At 39.9% G+C, this 20,585-nt stretch overlaps 1 protein-coding gene across 13 annotated transcripts in view; it reads right to left on the bottom strand.

Moving 5' to 3' along the window:
• The window catches only part of SUSD1 (sushi domain containing 1), a 180,932-nt gene that overhangs the window by 44,654 nt on the left and 115,693 nt on the right, over positions 1 to 20,585 (bottom strand). For 9 of the 13 annotated variants that reach the window (XM_055271447.2, XM_055271452.2, XM_063636090.1 and 6 more), the window contains 2 exons: positions 19,811 to 19,920; positions 16,122 to 16,314 (listed from right to left, as the gene is read on the bottom strand). The exons of 2 other annotated variants lie outside the window; for them this stretch is intronic. In XM_055271447.2, the coding sequence (XP_055127422.2) occupies positions 16,122 to 16,314; positions 19,811 to 19,920 (303 nt within the window). The remainder of the gene's footprint in view (positions 1 to 16,121; positions 16,315 to 19,810; positions 19,921 to 20,585) is intronic. 2 more of the 13 variants (XM_063636091.1, XM_063636096.1) reach the window with 1 other exon arrangement.

Raw genomic sequence — 20,585 nt, 5'->3', positions numbered from 1 at the left:
AGGAATTTAAGAGTTAGAGAGAAGATTTAAGAACGGAAGCGGAGGTTAAACTGATGAGCTTTAAATATGGAGGATGGAGCCACAAGCCAAGGAGTATAGGCACGAGCTAGAAACTGGAAAGGGCATGGAAATAGATTCTCCCCTGTGTTTTTCACCCCTGAAAAAACACAGGCCTACTGACACCTTGATTTCAGCCTAGTGAAACTGATTTCACACTTCCAACCTCCAGAACTATAAGACACTAAATTCATGTTGCTTTTTGTTTTTGTTTTGTTTTGTTTTTTTGAGACAGGGTCTTGTTCTGTCACCCAGGCTGGAGTACAGTGACCTGATCATGGCTCACTGCAGCCTTGACCTTCTGAGCTCAAGTGATCCCCCTGCCTCAGTCTCTCGAGTAGCTGGGACCACGGGCACATGCCACCATATCCAGCTTATTTTTTATTTAATTTTTTTGTAGAGACAGGGTCTCTATGTTGCCCAGGGTGGGCTTGAACTCCTGGGCTCCCACCTCAGCCGCCAAGCAATCCTCCCACCTCAGCCTCCCAAAGTGCTGGATTACAAATGTAAGCCACTGTACCCAGCCCTCATGTTATTTTCTGCCAGTAAGTTTGCAGTAACTTGTCATACCAGCAATAGAAAACTAATACAACAAGTAGCAGAATATAATAGAAAAATAAAAAGATCCGTATTCATGAGATGGGATATCACAAGCAAACTTCAAATACCTAGAAATAAACCTAACTAGAAATGTCCAAAACTTACATGAAGATTTTAAAGAATTTTTTTTTTTTTTTGAGATGTAGTCTCTCTCTGTCCCCCAGGCTGGAGTGCAGTGGCACAATCTCAGCTCATTGCAACCTCTGCCTCCTGAGTTCAAGCGATTCTCCTGCCTCAGCCTCCCAAGTACCTGAGACTACAGGCATGCACCACCACGCCTGGCTAATTATTGTATTTTTAGTAGAGACAGGGTTTCACCATGTTGGGCAGGTTGGTCTCGAACTCCTGACCTCAAGTGATCCACCCACATTGGCCTCCCAAAGTGCTGGAATTACAGGTGTGAGCCACCACCCCCAGCCACCACAATTATTTTCTTATCTCATAGAACTAGTTTATACTGGTTGAAAAAGCTTTTACAGACCAACATAGATATTAAATTTTAATTGTATATTATAAGACAAAAACATAAGCAAAATTAATTGAGACATTTCTAAAATTTCTTCATGGTCAGAGTATAACAAATACTTCTCAATCACTTCTCAATGAAGAGTTGTCGGTGTCTATATTTTTCCACACAGTAGCATCCTATGCGCTATCTATCCAGAGTTTGGTGAGACAGTATTTCTTCAAAATGTGCTCTTTTTTTTTTTCCAGAACTTTCTCGCCATCCACTGACACCCATTCTGATGCTGAAAGTTGATCTTATACTTTGCTGTTCTGTTCCCATTGCGCTTTACATATTATAACATTGTGTCTCAATGTCAAATCATAATGTAGCTTTTGGAAAAAGTTTTAGTAGGCAATTGATCTCAAGACATAAATGGCACCACTAATGTGCATAACTAAATAGAAGTGACAGCACTATGAGCAACTATGACCAATATGATGCATAGATGGACAATGACAATTATGTTCTTGGCAGCCACCTGACTGACTGTGTAACAATTGTAGGATTTCATAGATATCAAAATGTGAAAAAAATATGCCTCTGAGAATCAATAAAACATAATATATACAAGTATATTAACAGTAGCATTGTCTGTAATAACAAAAACTTGAAAGGGAAAAAATACCCAAATAACCTTCTATAGAGAATAAGTTAATAAATTAGTATACCTTTATGTGATAGAATACTGTGCTTCCCTCAAAGAGAATGAGATGACAATATATGAATTGGTATGGAAGTATGTCTACAGGATATTGTAAGGACAAAAGTCAAAGAATAATATAAAAAAGCAAAATGAAGAATAATATATATATAATTATTTCATTTTTTTTAAATTACACACACACATATGCTCAAGTAACCTAATAGTAGTGGTGAGTCTGCAGCTCCTTCTGCTCACAGGAAATGTCTCACCGGCTCAGTTCAGTTCCACCCGGGTCAGGGAGTGACATTCTCACTCTAGGTTCCCTTCCCTCCATTCAAGGGACTTTACAGTTTGAAGCACAGGCAGGTTGAACCCATGATGCATTCAATGAGGAGAAAAGGATCCCCGGTAGAGCTCATCCCAAGTCCCTTCCTAGTGCCCTCAGATCCTTTGCTATGAAAGATACATGCAGTGGTCTCTCATACAAATCTCCCTTCTCTAATGCATTTTTAGTGGTTACTCTGTGTTTTCTCTCTATTCTTCACCCACTGGGCCAATCTAATCTAGAATCCAGAAGTTGAAAAACCAGAACTGCAAGAATGCCTCAAAAAAGAGAAAATTAAGCTCTTAACGAAACTTTGTTTCTGCTTCATTTGTATGGGTAAGCAACTCTTCGCAAAATCAATCACTATTTCCTCTCTGCTCCTGTAGTACCCTGCAAATACCTCAAATATGCTTTATATATTGTATTATTGATCTTCGTCTATCACCTTCATTGAACTGATAGCTCCTTGAAGAGAGAGACATCTTCTTAATCTTTGCACTCTCAGTGTATAGGGCAGTGATTTAAACAATCACAGCAGTTGTGATTGTTCAAATGCAATCAGCAATAAGGGGAAAGCTAAGCAAATGGTATTGCATTGACCCAGTGGAATATAAGTACTCTGAATAAAACATGCTTTCTGCCCATAACATGCATTTCACCTAGGAGAGAAGTTATGGCCTGTATAAGTATAGTTTTAAAAACAAGGGAGTATATAATAAATGTCAGAAAGTAAACGTAAGTAATAGTTAACAGTTGATAGACATTCATCGTGTGTCAGGTATTGCACTGTTTCTCCATATGCTTTAACCCATTTGGTCTTCACAACAAGCCCACGATATGGATATTGTTATTCCCCTCTTCACAGTTAAGGCAACTGGGACACACAGAGGTGAAATAACTTCTCCAAAGTTACAGAGATATTACGTGGCAGATCTGGGATTTGAATTTACATCATCTGACTCCAGAGGAACTGTGCCAAACTACTACCTATACTTCCTGCTAAAATAGGTTATGGGAATTCAGAAAGAAAAATACTTATCAGCTTGAAAGGTGGGAAGTGGAGATCATGGGAGGACGAAATCATGAACTCAAGAAAAGGGAGGAGGCTCCAGGTAGAAGAAATGGCATGAACAAAGACATGGAGGTAGAAAAGTTAGCATGTAATATATTACCGATCAGAGTTCCAATCATCAAAGATAATGGTGGCCCCTTAAATATAACTCACTACACATCCTCCAAAATATTCTTCAGATCAGCAAGAAGATCAAATAAAACAATATATGCAGTAAGCCGAGATTGCACCACTGCATTCCAGCCTGGGTGACAGAGTGAGACCCTGTCTCAAAAATAAAATAAAACAACATAAAACAGAAGCTGTCATCATAAAAGGAAAACAGAAAACATTACAAACTTTAAATTACTGTTAAGGCCAGATGCAGTAGCTCACACCTGTAATCCCAATACTTTAAGAGGCCGAGGTGGAAGGATTGCTTGAGCCTAGGAGTTTCAGACCAGCCTTGGCAACATAGTGAGACCCGCTCCACCTCTACAAAAAATAAAAAAGTTAGCTGAGCATGGTGGCAGGAGCCTGTAGTACCAGCTACTCGAAAAGCTGAGGTGGAAAGATTGCTTGAGCCCAGGAGGTCAAAGCTGCAGTGAGATGTGGTCCTGCCACTGTCTTCCAGGATGGGTGACAAAGCGAGACCTTGCCAAAAAAAAAAAAAAAAAAAAAAACACCCATTAAATAGAAAAACAAATATGAAATTCCAGCAAAATTATCTCTCAATCTCCCACAAGTCCTTGTGAAGAGCGAGGGGTGACAGAACGGATGTGTGAAATAGAAAAGAGGGGAGCAAGGTGGCCCAGAGTAAGCTAGGTTCACTCCCAGCAAGAGAAACTCCACTCTAACTATGAAAAAAAAGAAAGAAAGGAAGGAAGAAAGAGACCTGGTATATAGTCAGAGCAGTGACTATAAGGAAAGGATTAAAAGTCCATGAGTTGTCAGGTAGTGGTAAGAAAAAGGCATTGCTTCTGGGAAAGAAAAGGATAAAAGGTAAGGAATGGGTGTCCTTTGGAGACTAAGCAGTGGTGGGCAACAGAAGCAAGAGGGAAATGCAAGATCCTACAAGGCAAAAGAGAACCTAAAATGAGAAGAATACGTGATTCATGGCCAGCCTTATCAAAAAAAAAACAAAACAAAACCTTTAAAGAAACTGCATTTCACTCAGTGACAGAAGAGGGCACTCTTAACCTAGAAATCTTGTTAACCATCCTAAACCAGCGATTTTGTCCCGGGAATTAATAGACAAAAGCAGTTTGTGTTTTATATATATATACATATATAAAATATACATATATACATATATAAAATATACATATATAATATACATATATAAAATATACATATTATATATATAATATATACGTATTATATATATAATATATACATATTATATATATAATATACATATATAATATATACATATTATATATAATATACATATATAATATATACATATTATATATAATATACATATATAATATATACATATTATATATAATATACATATATAATATATACATATATATAAAATAAAAACAATGCAGCTTGTAAAAAGCTCTACATTTTTTAAACCCACAAACTGGGGCGGAGGGGGAGTCCTATACATTAATAAACTGAAATAAGTATCCTCAAGCATTTGGGGATATGAAGAAAACTCCTTGAGTCAGAAATTTTAAAACTTTTTTTTCTTTTTTGAGATGAAGTCTCTTTCTGACGCCCAGGCTGGAGTGCAGTGGCACAATCTCTGCTCACTGCAGCCTCTGCTCACTGAACCTTCCTGGGTTCAAGTGACTCTTCTGCCTCAGCCTCCTGAGTAGCTGGAATTACAGGTGTGCGCCACCAAGCCTGGCTAATTTTTGTATCTTTAGTAGAGACGGGGTTTCACCATGTTGGCCAGGCTGGTCTTGAACTCCTGACCTCAAGTGATCCGCTCACCTCGGCCTCCCAAAGTGCCAGGATTACAGGTATGAGCCACCGAGCCAGGCCTAGAAAATTTAAAACTTAAAAACATAAATGGACAAAAAAAAAATAGGGAGGAAACGAAACAGGTGACTGAGTTCAGGAAAAAACAATGAAAATACAAAATCACATTAGAAATAACAAAGACTAAATTTCATGGTGCCTAAAGAAGGGTAGATTGAATAAAAGGCATTGAAGAAATACAGGAAAACAACTGAAAATAATAAAAATGAGATCAAAAAGAAGTTGAAAGGGTCAAAAATAAAGTGAATAAAGTGGAATGCAGGCAAAGATCCAACATATGTATAATTAAATTATCTGAAGAAGATAAACAAGCATGAAACAGAATTAGTGTTTAAAACTATAATTCAAGATAACTTTACAAGAACAAAGAGACCTGACTAGAAATACTAAAGGGATACACTGGGTACCTGTGAAATCTGACCCACAATAATCAACCCCAAAATGTATCCAAGTAAAACTATTAGATTTTAAAGATAAAGAAAGAAAACCTCAGGGTCTTCACTCAAAGAAATAAACAAATAAGATCGAAGGGCAAAAGAATCGGGCTGCATCAGACTTCTCAAAAGCTACATAGAAAGCAAGGCAACAAAAAAGAACTGAATCTTTTTAAGAAACTCAAACCAAGAAAGTGTGAATTAAGATTTTTATATCTAGCCAAGCTACCTTTCAAATATCAAGGCTATAGAGAAACAATTCTAAATATCCATGAACTCAAGGAATACTGTGCCCTTAAGGAGTCTACCAGAAAATGAGCTTCATCCAAGAGATAAACTGGGGAAACTTCAGTAAAAGGATTGGTGATAAGCATTTGCTATATTCAATTGTAGCTCTAAGACAAAAATAAAGATGGGGTGAGGCAGAAGAATGATATATAAATGCTATATGTTTTCATAAAGTAGAAATAATGCAACTGAAAAACTGAGAGGAAAAGGGACACAGAAAAAGGAAAAGAGAATAAACTAGTTGATTCAATAGTTGAATGTCATAAAGGCAGTAAATGAATTAAAGTATGCCATTAAAAATTGTCAAACCAGGCCAGGTGCAGTGGCTCAGACCTGTAACTCCAGCAACTTGGGAGGCCAAGGTAGGAGGAGCACTTAAGGCCAGGAGTTCAGGACTAGCCTGGGCAATATAGGGAGAACCTGTCTCTACTAAAACAAAAAATGAAAATAACAAAATTAGCCAAGCGTGGTGGCTGTAGCCCCAGCTATTTGGGAGGCTGAGGTCGGAGGATCACTTGAGCCCAGGAGTTCAAGGCTGTAGCGAGCTATGATCATGCCACTGCACTTCAGCCTGGGAGTGAGACCCCATCTCAAAACAAACAAACAAACAAAAACTGACAAACCAGCTGAGTGTGGTGGTTCCTGCCTGTAATCCCAGCACTTTGGGAGGCCAAAGGTGGGAAGATCACTTGAGGTCAGGAGTTTGAGACCAGCATGGGCAACAAAGAGAGAACTTGTCTCTACAAAACGTTTTAAAATTAGCTGAGCACAGTGGCTTATGCCTCTAGTCCCAGCTACTCAGGAGGCTGAGGCAAAAGGATCACTTGAGTCTGGGAGGTTGTGGCTACAGTGAGCTATGATCAATCTACTGTACTCCAGTCTGGGCAATAGGGCGAGATCCTGTCTTAAAAACAAACAAATAAACAAACAAACAAACAACCTGACAAACCAGATGGTGAAAAGTTAAATGAGAAAACAGAAGAGAGGGCGTTTTTTAAAGGTATAAAAGTAACCACTAGAAAAATATAAACTTTCCTTTAAAAATTAATAAATAAAAAAGCAAAGAAAATCCATCACACAGACAAAGAAATGCAGAAAATATAACACAATACATATAGCAGTTGTAACATAATAGAATGGAGTTGAAACATAAGAAAGTAGGCACTGCAATCCCTATATAAGACAAAGTAGAATTCAAATCAAAAAGCATTAAATATGACAAAGGACAATTTTTAATGCTAAAAGCCACAAGTCACAATGAAGATATAGTACAACCACCCTTGTAAAGCAAAAGAAAGTGTAAGAAAGGCTATAATAGCTATGAAAGCAGAAACTGGCCAGGTGCAGTGGCTCACATCTGTAATCCCAGCACTTTGGTAGGCCAAGGCGGGTGGATCACCTGAGGTCAGGACCAGCCTGGCCAACATGGTGAAACCCCGTCTGTACTAAAAATACAAAAATTAGCCGGGCGTGGTGGCACATGCCTGTAGTCCCATCTACTTAGGAGGCTGAAGCAGGAGAATCGCTTGAACCCGGGAGGTGGAGGTTGCAGCGAGCTGAGATCGCGCCACTGCACTCCAGCCCGGGTGACAGAGCAAGATTCCATCTCAAGAAAAAAAAAAGAAAAGAAAAGAAAGTAGAAATAATGATATAGAGCGAGAATCAAGAAGTTTTATCTTTAAAGGGCCAGATAAGTAAATATTTTAAGCTTTCCAGGCTGACAGTCCTGTCACAACTACTCAACTCTGCCTTTGTTCCAGTAAAACTATTTATGAAAACAGGTGACAGGCCAGATTTGTTCTGCAAGTATAGTTTGTTAATCCCTGATATTGTGAGATAGAAAAAAAATAGTAGATCTAATTGATAAACCAAAATCTTAGAAAAACTAATAAAATAAACCACTTAGCTAATTTAATCTAGAAAAGGGGCAGAAAGTAAAGATAAAGGGAGAAATGATCACTGAGACAGAAGAAAATTCAAAAAGTTAAACAAAACTACTTTGCAGATCAGTGTACAAATAAATTTTAAAACTTAGATGAAATAGGTAATTCCTTAGAAAATCTGGTTTACCAAAATTGACTCCATTAGATAGAAAAAGCTTAAACCGACCAATTTCCATAGAAAAAATTGAGAATGTCATCAAGGAATAACCCCATAGAAAAGCCCCATACCCAGATCATTTCATAGAATTTGATGGATTCTACCAAACCATCCAAAATCAGATAGTCCGAATGCTATGTGAATTGTCCCAGGGCATAAATAATGAAGGAAACTACAAATTCTTTTTATGAAGAAAGGAAAATACCAATGCTTAAACCTCATAAAGATAGTGTCAAAAAAATAGAGAAAAGTATAGACCAACAATACTTATAAATATTGGTGCAAAAATACTAAAGAAAATATTACTGAACAGAATCTAACACAACATATGACAATACACAATGACCAAGTGGGATATATTACAGGAAGGGGTAGAAGTGCAACAAAGAGAAACATTTGAAATTATATCAAATTTAAAAATTATAAGTAAATAAAAGTTGTTAAAATATCTTGTGGTTAGCTTTCCTTTGCATGGTACTAAGGAATATTTTAGACTAAAGAGTATGTGACCCTTTCTCTGATTTCAGCCTAGGAGAGAACAGTTTTGGAGTCTGTGTCTATACGCATGATTAGAAAATGAAGGTCCTAAAAAGAATGAGATGAATCTCTTGCCTTCAGAGCCACTTAGAACCCATTTAGCGGAAGGCTCCAATTCTAAGCAACTTATTCATCTTTATGAGTAAAGTTAATGGATATGGTCCCACTGAGCTGGATCTACCACTATCTTATCTGTTAAAAGAACAAACATTTACTTTCCTCATACTTGGCATATTCAGGTGATTGTATATTCCATGTAAAATAGATGCCAATTTCTGGCTTGACCAACTGCAAGTATGGGTTTCTCAGGCCGATGGTTTGTAAGAAAAGGAGGTAGACTTCAGCCATAACTATTCAACCACAGATTACTGTTATAATATTTATCATTCTGTGGAAAAATATCAGAAACAACATTAAATGATTTATGGTCTTAATTATCTTTTGTTTGGACTTTAATTCTGTGAACAGGAATCTGTTATGGGGGAAGTTTTATAAAGTCCACATAGATCTCAAATTATGCATGCTGTTCAAAACCCGCAGCAGAAAGCCACCTTAAGAGTAATGGTTTTCTACCAGGGCTTTACACCCCGGGAAGAGTGCTCTGTTCCTTCTCCTTGTAGGATTTTTAAAAACTTACCAACATTATTTTGGGAATATCTAAATGCATGTAATCTTCTGCTAAAAAGAAGTGAATAAAAACATTCTTTTGTACATAAATAATACCGGTTTTTAAATCTCTAATTAGAAGTAGCCTATCTAGACTGTTGGCTTTGCAAGCTAAATATTGTCAAAAAGAATGGCTATAAATCAACTATCCTGAAAGCAAAGTTACTATTGTATAACTGCTCTATAAATAATGGTATCATCTTAGTTATCCTTGATTTACATTTGGGGAGCAGTTTATCTTAAAGAGGGCAACAAGATATAATATGGTTCAAAGCTGGGAGCTTTACTGTTATTGAAATTTTTCTTCAGACAAATTTGGTATCTGGTCAGAACAACTGTGAAAATTTTCAGGCTAAACACCTGTGACTATATTATATGGAGAGGAATTTTGAGGGTTCAATCACCCATTCACTGGCAGAGCAGATTCAAACAATTCCCTTGGCTCAGCTCCCTAGGCTCAACCTTCCATCAGAGGAGGGCAGCCTTCAATTCAAGCACAAGTCCTTGTTATTCAATTGGCAACACAGAACAATTGCTCCCTGGGTACTTACAAGAGAAAACAGTTGCTAGCTCAGTGACACCAAACATTCATCAAATCTCAGTCGAGGGAAACAATATTTAGAAAACAATGCTTGAAAGAAATGGACTCCAGTCATACCTCCAAATAAGCTAAATAACCTAATCCTACCCCTGAATCAAGCCAGATCAGCAAACAGCAGGCATTTCTAATGCATCTTTTCTGCCACTCTACACTGAATTGTGCTTTTCTGTGTTCAGGGGCAATATTAAAAAATAGCCTTATAAAATCCTCATAAAATGCTGCTCAGACACTGTCCTATTTATGAGACCCCCTGGAATCAGAAATTCCTAACTGATTCTTAATGTTGAAAAAGAATTGTGCTTCTGAAAAACACTGCTTTGTTTTAACATTATGGACAATGCAATGGTTCCCTTTCTGGCTGGATGGGAAAACTTAAACCTAAATTTGTGAGGCACTAATTAAAAAGTAAATAGGTTATAAGGGCATGAATTATTCTTAACCTTATTCCTATATTTTTTATGTCTCTATTTTTGTTTTCTTTCTTCTTTAGCCTAGACGTCTAACCTATTATCTTTTATTTCATATACCCATGCAGGTCACTTAAAGTCTTTCCTAGAAGTAAGACAGAATATAAATACTCTTTTGTTTTAAAAAATTCTACATTTAATAACAATGTAATGAATCACAATGGAAAAGATCAATAGATTTGACTGTATAGCAATCTAAAACTTTTATATGTCAAAAACATCATAAACAAAATTGAAAGAAACCATAAAACAGAAGAAAGACAACATAAATAATAATCAAAGAAGTCATGCTCTCAGTATATGAATAAACTATCTATGTCCATAAGAACACAAAATTTGATCAATAAATAAAATAATGATGGTAAATTAACCAAGAAATTTGGACAAATTGTTCCTTCAAAACAAATGAATTTGAAGGAATCTGAAAGTAATTTAAATTGCTTTCCTAACATAGACTCCTAGAACTATAATGGACCTTTCCTGTTCAAGATAATTACAGAGATCAGTGACCTTGCTTGAGTATATTAAAGGTTGCTATTTACCTGTCTTTCCAATTCCATAAAGGAAAAGACAATTGTGGCTTCTCCCTATTCCCTATATGTTAATCCTCAAGGAAGGAACAGTAAATATGTAATCTAATTGGTAGGAGACTGCCATTCCTTGAGTCACATTTCCAAGTAATAAGTTCAGGTCGCCACCCAAACAAAATGCAGACTTGCTCTCTGGGACCCGCCTGTGCACAGGTACAAGGAGCACTCCGGGTATCTCTGGTCTCCAAGAGGTAAGCAACCAGTGTCTGTCACCGCCCTTTCCTCTGCTTTTCGGCCTGAGACTGGGTGCGTAAGCCAGGCAAGGCTCCCTTACAGACCCAACTGCCCATATTTCCAGGGGAAATTCCAGCAAGTAGGAAGTTCCACTGGGCCACAATAGCTAAACCTCATCCTTCAATATAGCTTTTACCTGAAATTCAGTTTTGGAGGGAGTTCCTGCAAACTTGCCCAGACCAATAAAGTTGACACTCTACTTGTCATTTATCTATCTGTTTGTCCTGTTAATCTCAGATGGAAAGGAGAGGTAAGATTCAGTATCTCCCTGCAAAAAACAGATATACTGGCTGGGGCCTTGAGTATAAAGATAAGAGCTGCCACAGGGTAGCAAGGCACCATGACGGAAGATGAGAGCTTCTGGTCTCTGCAGCTGGAATTCAGGAACAGATGAGGTAGGTAGATATCTGATTACCAGGAAAGCTTTGCAAATCAGACAAAGCTCTAAGACATAGGCTTTTTAGGCAGGAGCAGATGGAATTATTTTAGCTACCAATTTTTTTTATTTCAGTCTTTCTTTTCTTATTATGTCTCCGCCTGCAAGAGCTTTGACATTGCCCAGAAGTAGCTAAGGTTTATGTGGTTAGAGCAATGTGACTCAAAATGTGGACTGACAAAATCAGTAAGGCCTGAAAGCTTGCTGGAAATGAAAATTTGCTCCCCTCCCCAAAGGCCTACTGAATCAGAACCTCTGGGATGGGGCCCAGGAACCTGTGTTTTCATAAGCTCTTCAGGTAATTATTACACTTGCTAAAGTTTAAGATGCACAAAGGGAGCAATGGTGGGAGGTTTTAAAGAGCATTTTGGGGAGCTAGATATTAGTAGACAACACTAGATTACTTGCCAAAATTCCATTTCTCTTTATATTGTTTGGAATTTCATCCAGGGCTAAGGAGAGAACTTCAGAAAGACTGGATCCACGGTTTCTCCACAGGCCGAGGTCACCCCCACACCAAGAGCTTTTAAATAGCCCTGGATGATCAGTTTCACAGAAACTCAGACTGGGGATTCTAGATAAGAAACTCTTTAGGGGTTAAAGTCGAAAAAAAGTCCAGTGGAATTATTACAAACTCAAATGCTAAAAAGAAATAGCAAAAAGTGTATATCTAGAACTCTGTTCCTGGAAATGATATTTTCCCCATCTCTGAAAATAGAATGAAATCAGTTTACAGAACAGGTTTTGGTCTTGCAGATAGGATAAGATTTGGGAGAAAGGATAAGATTAGGGGGAATGAAATAAAGTGAAGGAAACAACACTAACAAGAAAATTTGAAATCATATTGGCCCAGTTAGAAAAATATGACAAGGAAAAGTTTTAAATAGGGGAGTGAGAATAGGCATTAATGAGAACTCTTCGTTTCTTCCCTAATAACTGGAACTGTGATACTCTATAGTTAAAGAAATGTGAACATGCTTAAAAAGAGAATGATCAGTGAATGATCAGTGTAGAATTCTTCAAGCATCACTAAGTGAGTTTCAAGGTGGCATTGTTTTTGTAAAATGGGGCAAGAGGTACTGCACCAGCTATAAGGACATCTGCCTGGGAAATATAGCTGTATTAAACAAGGTCCAGGGAGAATGACAATTGATCAAGCAGGCCTGGGTTTAGGCTGAACTGAATAGGAAGAAATGCCTCCTAGTGAAAATGAAAGTGGGAAGAAGGTATTTTAACACTGGATGTTTATGGCAGGTCGAGAGCACTGTGACATCATTCTTTCTCTACAGAGACCTCAGAGGCAGATTCCAAAGTAATATGTGAGGAGAACAAAAATCTAAGTCTGAAAACAAAAAGCAAATATAGAGAAGGAAAATACTAAGACCTAGCAAAAGGTGTGAGTCCTACCTGGCAATAAAGAAGGAACAGAAGCAACTTAAATGGAAGGGTAAAGGCTTAGAGCTGAGCAGGACCTGCTAAGTAGGAATGTTCTCAGAGGGACCTTGAACATTGCAGGCTTATCTCTCTGATACAGAAAAGGAAGCGGGAGCAAGAAGAAGTGTTTCAGTTCCCATCAAAGAAGCACCGACCATTTAAGTCTTGGAAATTCAATTCCAAGAAGGTAGGGCCTGGGCGAAATGCCACTAGCCCGGGGGATCTCCTGGACCTCATCAGACCAGTGAAAGTTCAGGTTCTGGAAACCCAACAGCAGCTCACAGGTCAGCTGAGGGTAATTCCCCACGGGAGACAAAAGGGAAAATCTCCTAACCAGGAAGTAGGACTCACAGGCAGACATTCCATAACAGGAGCCTGTGGAGTCCAGAACTAAAACAATTTGGGGGATCTTTCTGGGTTTAGAGAAATTCAGAGAAAAGAGTCAGAAATGGAGACAGGGAAGGAAGCATGCAAGAGGATGCATTTCACTTGAAGAGTTTCCTAAGATAAATGTGGGGTGTCCTGCCCAGAAAGAAGGGAGGCTCTTTCACTAAACAGACAAAGATCTTCAGCAGTGGTGAAGCTTGGGTAGAAATAGGGCTCAAGGGAGCCAATGAAAACGGAAAGGTTTTAATCCTTGGAACCGGCATCAAGAAAGACCCAGAGCCGCCACTGCAAATGTCTAAAATTTTCAAGGAGAGTACGGTGTCAAAATGAATCCAACTACCCTGACGAGAAGACGTTTCCCAATCTAAGTTTAAATTGACACGTGGTAGACTCCAGACTGCTTGGCAACCTACAGAGGCTGAACTATGGCATGCTACCTTATACTTACTACCAGTAATTTAGGGAGGCAAAGGAGAAGGTAACAACAGGCTTCTTTCTGAACTTGACACCATGGGCCTCTCATTTATTATACTCATGCTACAGTTTAGACCTCATCTCTCACCACTGTCCCCAGCTCTCTGCTCCAGCCATACTGGTTTCCATGACATTCCTAGAAGATGCCAAGTATGTGCCTGCCTCAAAACCTCAGCATTTTCCAGTCTCCTATACACCAAAGGAGTAGCATCTATTACAAAACAAGATTCCCAGGTTTCGACAGCTAGAACACACTCTCCATTCAGCAGGACACTCTGGCCGAGACTCAGCAGAAAAGATGTAGGATAGAAAAAATTGGGGACTTCATGCTTTACATTTTAGTTTATTTTACAAGGAGAGGTGGATTTTATTTATTCTTTATCTCTTTATCTGAGGAGATCTTGCTCTGTTGCCCAGGCTGAAGTGCAGTGGCGCAATCTCGGCTCCCTGCAGCCTCAACCTCCCAGGCTCAAGAGATCCTCCCACTTCAGCCTCCCAAGTAGCTGGGACCACAGGCGTGTGCCACCACACCCAGCTAATTTTTGTATTGTTTATAGAGACAGGGTTTTACTATGCTGCCCAGGCTGGTCTCAAACTCCTGAGCTCAAGCAATCCACCCGCCTCGGCCTCCCATAGTGCTGGAATTAGACGTGAGGTACTGCACCCAGCCAGATTTTATTTATGGATTTTTATTTCTCTGAGAATTTAATAATTGGAGGGAATTCATATTCAATTTGCAAGCATTACTACGCAGCTGAAAATGTGTTGGGGTGTAGGTTTATGACGTCATGAGGTGCTCCTTGTGCAAACTCTGCTGATACAGACAGGACAAGGTGCCAGGCTCAATCTGATATGAAAAAAACAGGATAAAAACTGAAGCCGGACACGGTGGCTCACATTTGTAATCCCAGCGCTTTGGGAGGCTGAATCGGAAGACCTCACTTGAGGTCAGGAGTTCGAGAACAGCCTGGCCAACGTGGTGAAACCCTATGTTTACTAAAAATACAAAAATTAGCTGGGCATGGTGGTATACGCCTGTAGTCCCAGCTACTCAGGAGGCTGAGGCAGGAGGATCACTTGAGCCCAGGAGGTGGAGGTTACAGTGAGCCAAGATGGCACCTGGCCCTCCAGCCTGGGTGACAGAGCGAGACTCCATCTCAAAAAAAAAAAAAAATGAATTTTCAGTCTCAGGTGCTACGTGGTTCTCATGAGTGTCTAACACATTTCAGAGTCTTTTTTTTTGAGATGGAGTTTGGCTCTTGTTGCCCAACCTGGAGTGCAATGGCGCAATCTCGGCTCACTGCAACCTCTGTCTCCCGGGTTCAAGTGATTCTCCTGCCTCAGCCTCCCGCATAGCTTGGATTACAGGCACACACCACCACGCTCGGCTAATTTTTTTGTATTTTTGGTAGAATCAGGGTTTCATCATGTTAGCCAGGCTAGTCTCGAACTCCTGACCTCAGGTAATCCGCCAGCCTCGGCCTCCCAAAGTGCTGGGATTAGTCGTGAGCCACCACACCCGGCCCAGAATCTTCTAAATGCAAAGGCCAAACTGCCCACCCTGACCCACAAAGAGCAGAGGTGAATATCACAGAGAGGCTTCAGGGAGGTAGCAGCAGGACCTACCCTCTTCTGCTGCTTTCCTTCAAAGGGGCAGCCTCTTCTGGATGCCCGTAAATTTGTCTGATAAACCCACAGGATTGAAGAACAAAAGAAATAGTAGTAATGGCTGCACCACAGCATCCCACTAGGGAGAGCTGTGGAGTTAATACAGCTGGCACCTATGGGGCTTCCTCAAAAGGCTGTAAGGGAAGAATTTCTAAGGAGCCTGACCTTAATCAGGCCTCTGTTCTCTATGTCAAGTTAATGTGCTTATACATGGCCCAGTCCTGAGGCCGTATTGCCTGCCAGTGCCTGACACAGTGGGACCCACGTTTCTGGTCTCCTGGAAGTTCGTTCTAGTTGCTGATAATGAATACCCTTAGGGTTCAGTTGTCTTAAATTTGGGGTGAGAGATAAAATGCTTTATGGAGTTCTCAATTTAGGACTCCCAGGGAGCTCTGAATAAATCAGTCCACCCTTGTCTGTGCCCTCTATGAGCCAGTACCCTTCAGGGAAGGGGATAAGTGGTATGATTCAGGCATCCTGAACCCCAGACACAGCTAACAAAGTTTGTTAGAACGGGAACCCCTGTCTCTTGACTCCCAAACTAGCACTCTTATGCCCGCCCACACTGCTCAATTCACATAGGTAATTTGTCCTGAGGCACAAAAAAGAAAGACATCTACACCCACCTGCTGGGGGAGTTGCTATTGTTATTTGCACTGAGTGCCACTTAGGAGATCTCAGCAGGGTCACATTCACCGTATAATCAGTCGTAGGGTACAGATCCAAACACACTACAGGCACTTGTTCCCTCGTTGTGAAGTTAAACGATGTTGCGTGAGAAAAGTTAGCCAGATACCACCTCTGACCCAGAACGGTAAACTGTCATGAGATTAAAAGAAAGTGTTGCATTAGATTTTCCGTTGGCTAACAGGTGCCTAGACTATTAGCAAAATGGAGTTAAAGCAAGAAAGTTCCTTTTATTTATCCTTGCCCACTTAGAATTATTTTTAAGACAATAGCAAGCTAACCTGAGGAAAGAGTTTACAAAGCTACCTTACCTGTCCTCACAATCAGGTATAGGACCAAGCTTAATATACATAACTACATCTCAGATGAAGAAAATGTTAGTCTATTCTAAAATAATCCCTTGATTATAATGCAAATGAAAGAGATTACATTGGAGCTAATGGGCAAAATTATTTTTTTTCCTCCTTCCCTTCTGAATAGTTCGTTCTCTCTCTCTCTCTCTCTCTCTCTGTCCCTTTTCTGAGACAGGGTCTTGTTCTGTCACCCAGGCTGGAGTGCAGTGGCACAATCTTAGTTCACAGCAATCTCAAACTCCTGGACTGAAGTGACCTCAGCCTCCCGAGTAGTTGGAACTACAGGCACGCGCCACCACACCTGGGTAATTATTTTTACAATTGATTTGTAGAGACAGGATCTTACTTTGTTGCCCAGGCTGGTCTCAAACTCTTGGCCTCAAGCCCACCTCAGCCTCCCAAAGTGCTGGGATTACAAGTGTGAACCACTGCACCCAACCAAAATTCTTTTAATTTCTTTTCATTGTAAGAAATCCATGGACAAGCTTCATAGAACACAGTACTTAAACTAGGTGGGTTCCTTAACCCTACCCATGGAAGAAAAAAAAAAAACAAAAACATATGGGGACCACCCCAGATTATGCATTCAAAGCAAATGCCATGGTACTTCACTGGATCTTTCCTATTAGACCTCTGGTAAAAGGGCTTTTGATCCGTGGAGTCATATCACACACTGTCACCTAACCATCTTCTACGCACTGCCAGCTCCAGCAGGGAATTACAGGGAAAAAACTTTCATGAAGGTCCCATAAGTAATATGATCAGCCCTTGATCAGTTAGGGTGCATTAGCTGGTGGAGACATATGCTTGGTGTTGCCACTGATGGTAGCACCATTGTCTATACCACCCTCAATCCCTCCTTATTCCCATCAATCACTAACTCTTCTCTATCAATTTCCACAGTCATCCAAGACCCTGACACGTGGTTCATAAGGATTCTTCTCTCTCAAACTCTTCGAATTCTCTTGGATAACTTAAAGGTCCTTACAGATAAACCATCAAATGTTGGCCTCAGAGTTCTTTGAGCTCAATGTTATGAACTTCCTTCACTCCACTTCGGCCACCCATATCCATGGCCACAACCTAGACTATGCTATTGTCAGAGCTGCCCCTCCACGGTCTGGCGGTCCCCTATTCTTCTGGACCACTTACTAGTGAGGCATAATGTGTTCATGCGTGTTTAGGCAATATGTCTATTTTCTTTAGCAAACCGCTTTTAAATATTGACTTTTTTTTCCAGTCAATTTAAAAGTGTTTCACATGTCACACAAATTAACCTTTATCTAACATTTTTTTTTTTGTTTTTTTAGATGGAGTCTCGCTCTGTCGCCCAGGCTAGAGTGCAGTGGCGCGATCTTGGCTCACTGCAAGCTCCACCTCCCAGGTTCACACCATTCTCCTGCCTCAGCCTCCTGAGTAGCTGGGACTACAGGTGCCCGCCACCACGCCCGGCTAATTTTTTGTATTTTTAGTAGAGACGGGGTTTCACCGTGTTAGCCAGGATGGTCTCGATCTCCTGACCTCGTGATCTGCCCACCTCAGCCTCCCAAAGTGCTGGAATTACAGGCATGAGCCACCACGCCCAGCCAATTCCTACTTATTTTCTATGACTCAATATAACAGTCTTTGCTTCTGGTTAAAAAAATTGTACCTGGCCTGGCAAGTGGCTCGCATCTGTAATCCCAGCACTTTGGGAAGCCAAGGCAGCTGGATCACCTGAGGTCAGGTGTTCGAGACCAGCCTGGCCAACATGGCAAAACCCCGTCTCTACCAAAAATACAAAAATTAGCTAGGCATGGTGGCACATGCGTGGAATCCCAGCTACTAGGGAGGCTGAGGCAGGAGAATTGCTTGAACCTGGGAGAGGGAGGCTGCAGTGAGCCAAGATCATGCCACTGTACTCCAGCCTGGACAACAGAGCAAGACTCCATCTCAAAAAAAAACAAAAAAATTGTACCTGGACACACACACACACACACACACACACAAATAAAATCTCTATTTTTATACTTACTTACTTTTATTATTCCATTATTAATTTACTTTTTGTCAAAGCACTCATTATACCATATTGTAGTTGCCTATTTACCTATATATTTCTATCAGTTTGAATTGGAAACTTCCAGGTCCTAATACGTGATATCCTTTTGGTAAATAGAATAAATTAATTAATTTTGGCCTGGGCGTGGTGGCTCACACCTGTAATCCCAGCACCTAGGGAGGCTGTGGCAGGTGGATCACTTAAGGTTGGGAGTTCGAGACCAGCCTAGCCAATATGGTGACATGATATCTCTACTAAAAATACGAAAATCAGCAGGGCATGGTGGTGCACACCTATAATCCCAGCTACTTGGGAGGCTGAGGCATGAGAGTCGCTTGAATTGGGAAGGTGGAGGTCGCAGTGAGCCAAGATCGCCTCCCTGCACTCCAACCTGGGTAACAGAGCAAGACTCAGTCTCAAAAAAGAAAAAAAAAAAAGTTTTTTAATGTAATACTTACTGAGTTTACTCTCTACCAGATGACTTGCTAGGCACTAAAAATGACACAAAAATAAATCTCAGTTCCTGCCTGAATTTACTTATAATTTTACTCATGATGTTTAAGAAAAAATCAAGTTAAATGAGGGTCAATAGCCATCCACTGAGTTCCTTAAAATTCCATGCCCAGCTGGGCGTGGTGGTTCACACCTGTAATCCTAGCACTTTGGGAGGCCGAGGAAGGCAGATCATCTGAGGTCAGGAGTTCGAGACCAGCCTGACCAACATGGAGAAACCCCATCTCTACTAAAAATACAAAATTAGCTAGGCATGGTGGCGCATGCCTGCAATCCCAGCTACTCAGGAAGGCTGACACAAGAGAATCGCTTGAACCCAGGAGGTGGAGATTGCAGTGAGCTGAGATCATGCCACTGCACTCCAGCCTGGGCAACAAGAGCGAAACTCAGTCTCAAAAAATAAAAATAAAAAATAAAAAAATTCCATGCCCAAATGTGAATCTGATAACAAAATAAGCTGTATTATTTAATGCATTAAAATAAAATATAAGCTTGAAATGCCAGGCACAGAAAATGATAGCAAGTCACCAAATATAGTATCTTTCTTCAAGTTAGTACCTCATTTACATCCATCTCACATCTCACATCCATCTCTAGAAACAACAGTCACAAACTGTCTAGAAGTTCACTCATTTTTAAATACTTTGGATACTTACTTGGAGATCGCCCAAATTTTTAAATGACACAATTATTTAATGGAAAGCATAAGAGATCTCCTTACTTGGTACATGTGTTCTGATCCAACTTTCCTAGAATGCCTGTTCAATTTCAAACAAGTTTCATTAAATATTGAAATATTGAACCTTCCATCATCTTCTAAGAGATCATCTTCTAAAAGACAAGAGAGAAAGTTATAGATAGCTTGCACCATCTTAGCAAAATGCATCATGGCTGAGTACAAGTGAAACTCTGACACCTTAAGAGAGCCAACTGGGTGTTTAACAGGAATAATATTAAAACTGGCATCAGCAGACTTAGCTTCAAGTCCTGGCTCTCCAAATTCTCAATTGTAATTACCTTAGCTAAGTCACTGAACCTCAGTCTCCTTGTTTGTAAAATCAAGTAATTCAGCTTGCTTTTCTTATGTCACAGGCTGCTTAGATAATCAAATGAAACATTTAAAAATTGCTATAAATTAATAAAGAGAGCTGTGATATTTTTAGAAAGTTAATCCTATCACTTGGATCGTCCATAGTAAAATGTCATGAAGGTAAGCATAGCAGTAGCCAGAAAGTCTGAGAATAAGGAAAACGGCAAATAAAAATCAAAGGCTATACATTTAAACTCTCTGAGCAAGTGCTTTCCAACCTAGAAAATAACCAGAAAGTAGATGACCAAGCAAGAGGAAATTTGCTTTCACAGCAGACAGTATTTCAAGAGCTACTCAGCTGAGTACTAAGGCAATAAAATAATCAGAAAGCAGACTTGTTTTAACCATTGTACAGAAAAAAGTCATTTCATACCTCCTGCAGTCTAATTCATTCTTACAATGTTCC

Source organism: Symphalangus syndactylus, chromosome 3, assembly GCF_028878055.3.
Source record: "Symphalangus syndactylus isolate Jambi chromosome 3, NHGRI_mSymSyn1-v2.1_pri, whole genome shotgun sequence".
Taxonomy (NCBI): domain Eukaryota; kingdom Metazoa; phylum Chordata; class Mammalia; order Primates; family Hylobatidae; genus Symphalangus; species Symphalangus syndactylus.
The sequence above is the reverse complement of the archived record's forward strand: the minus strand, read 5'-3'. Positions and strand labels throughout refer to the sequence as shown.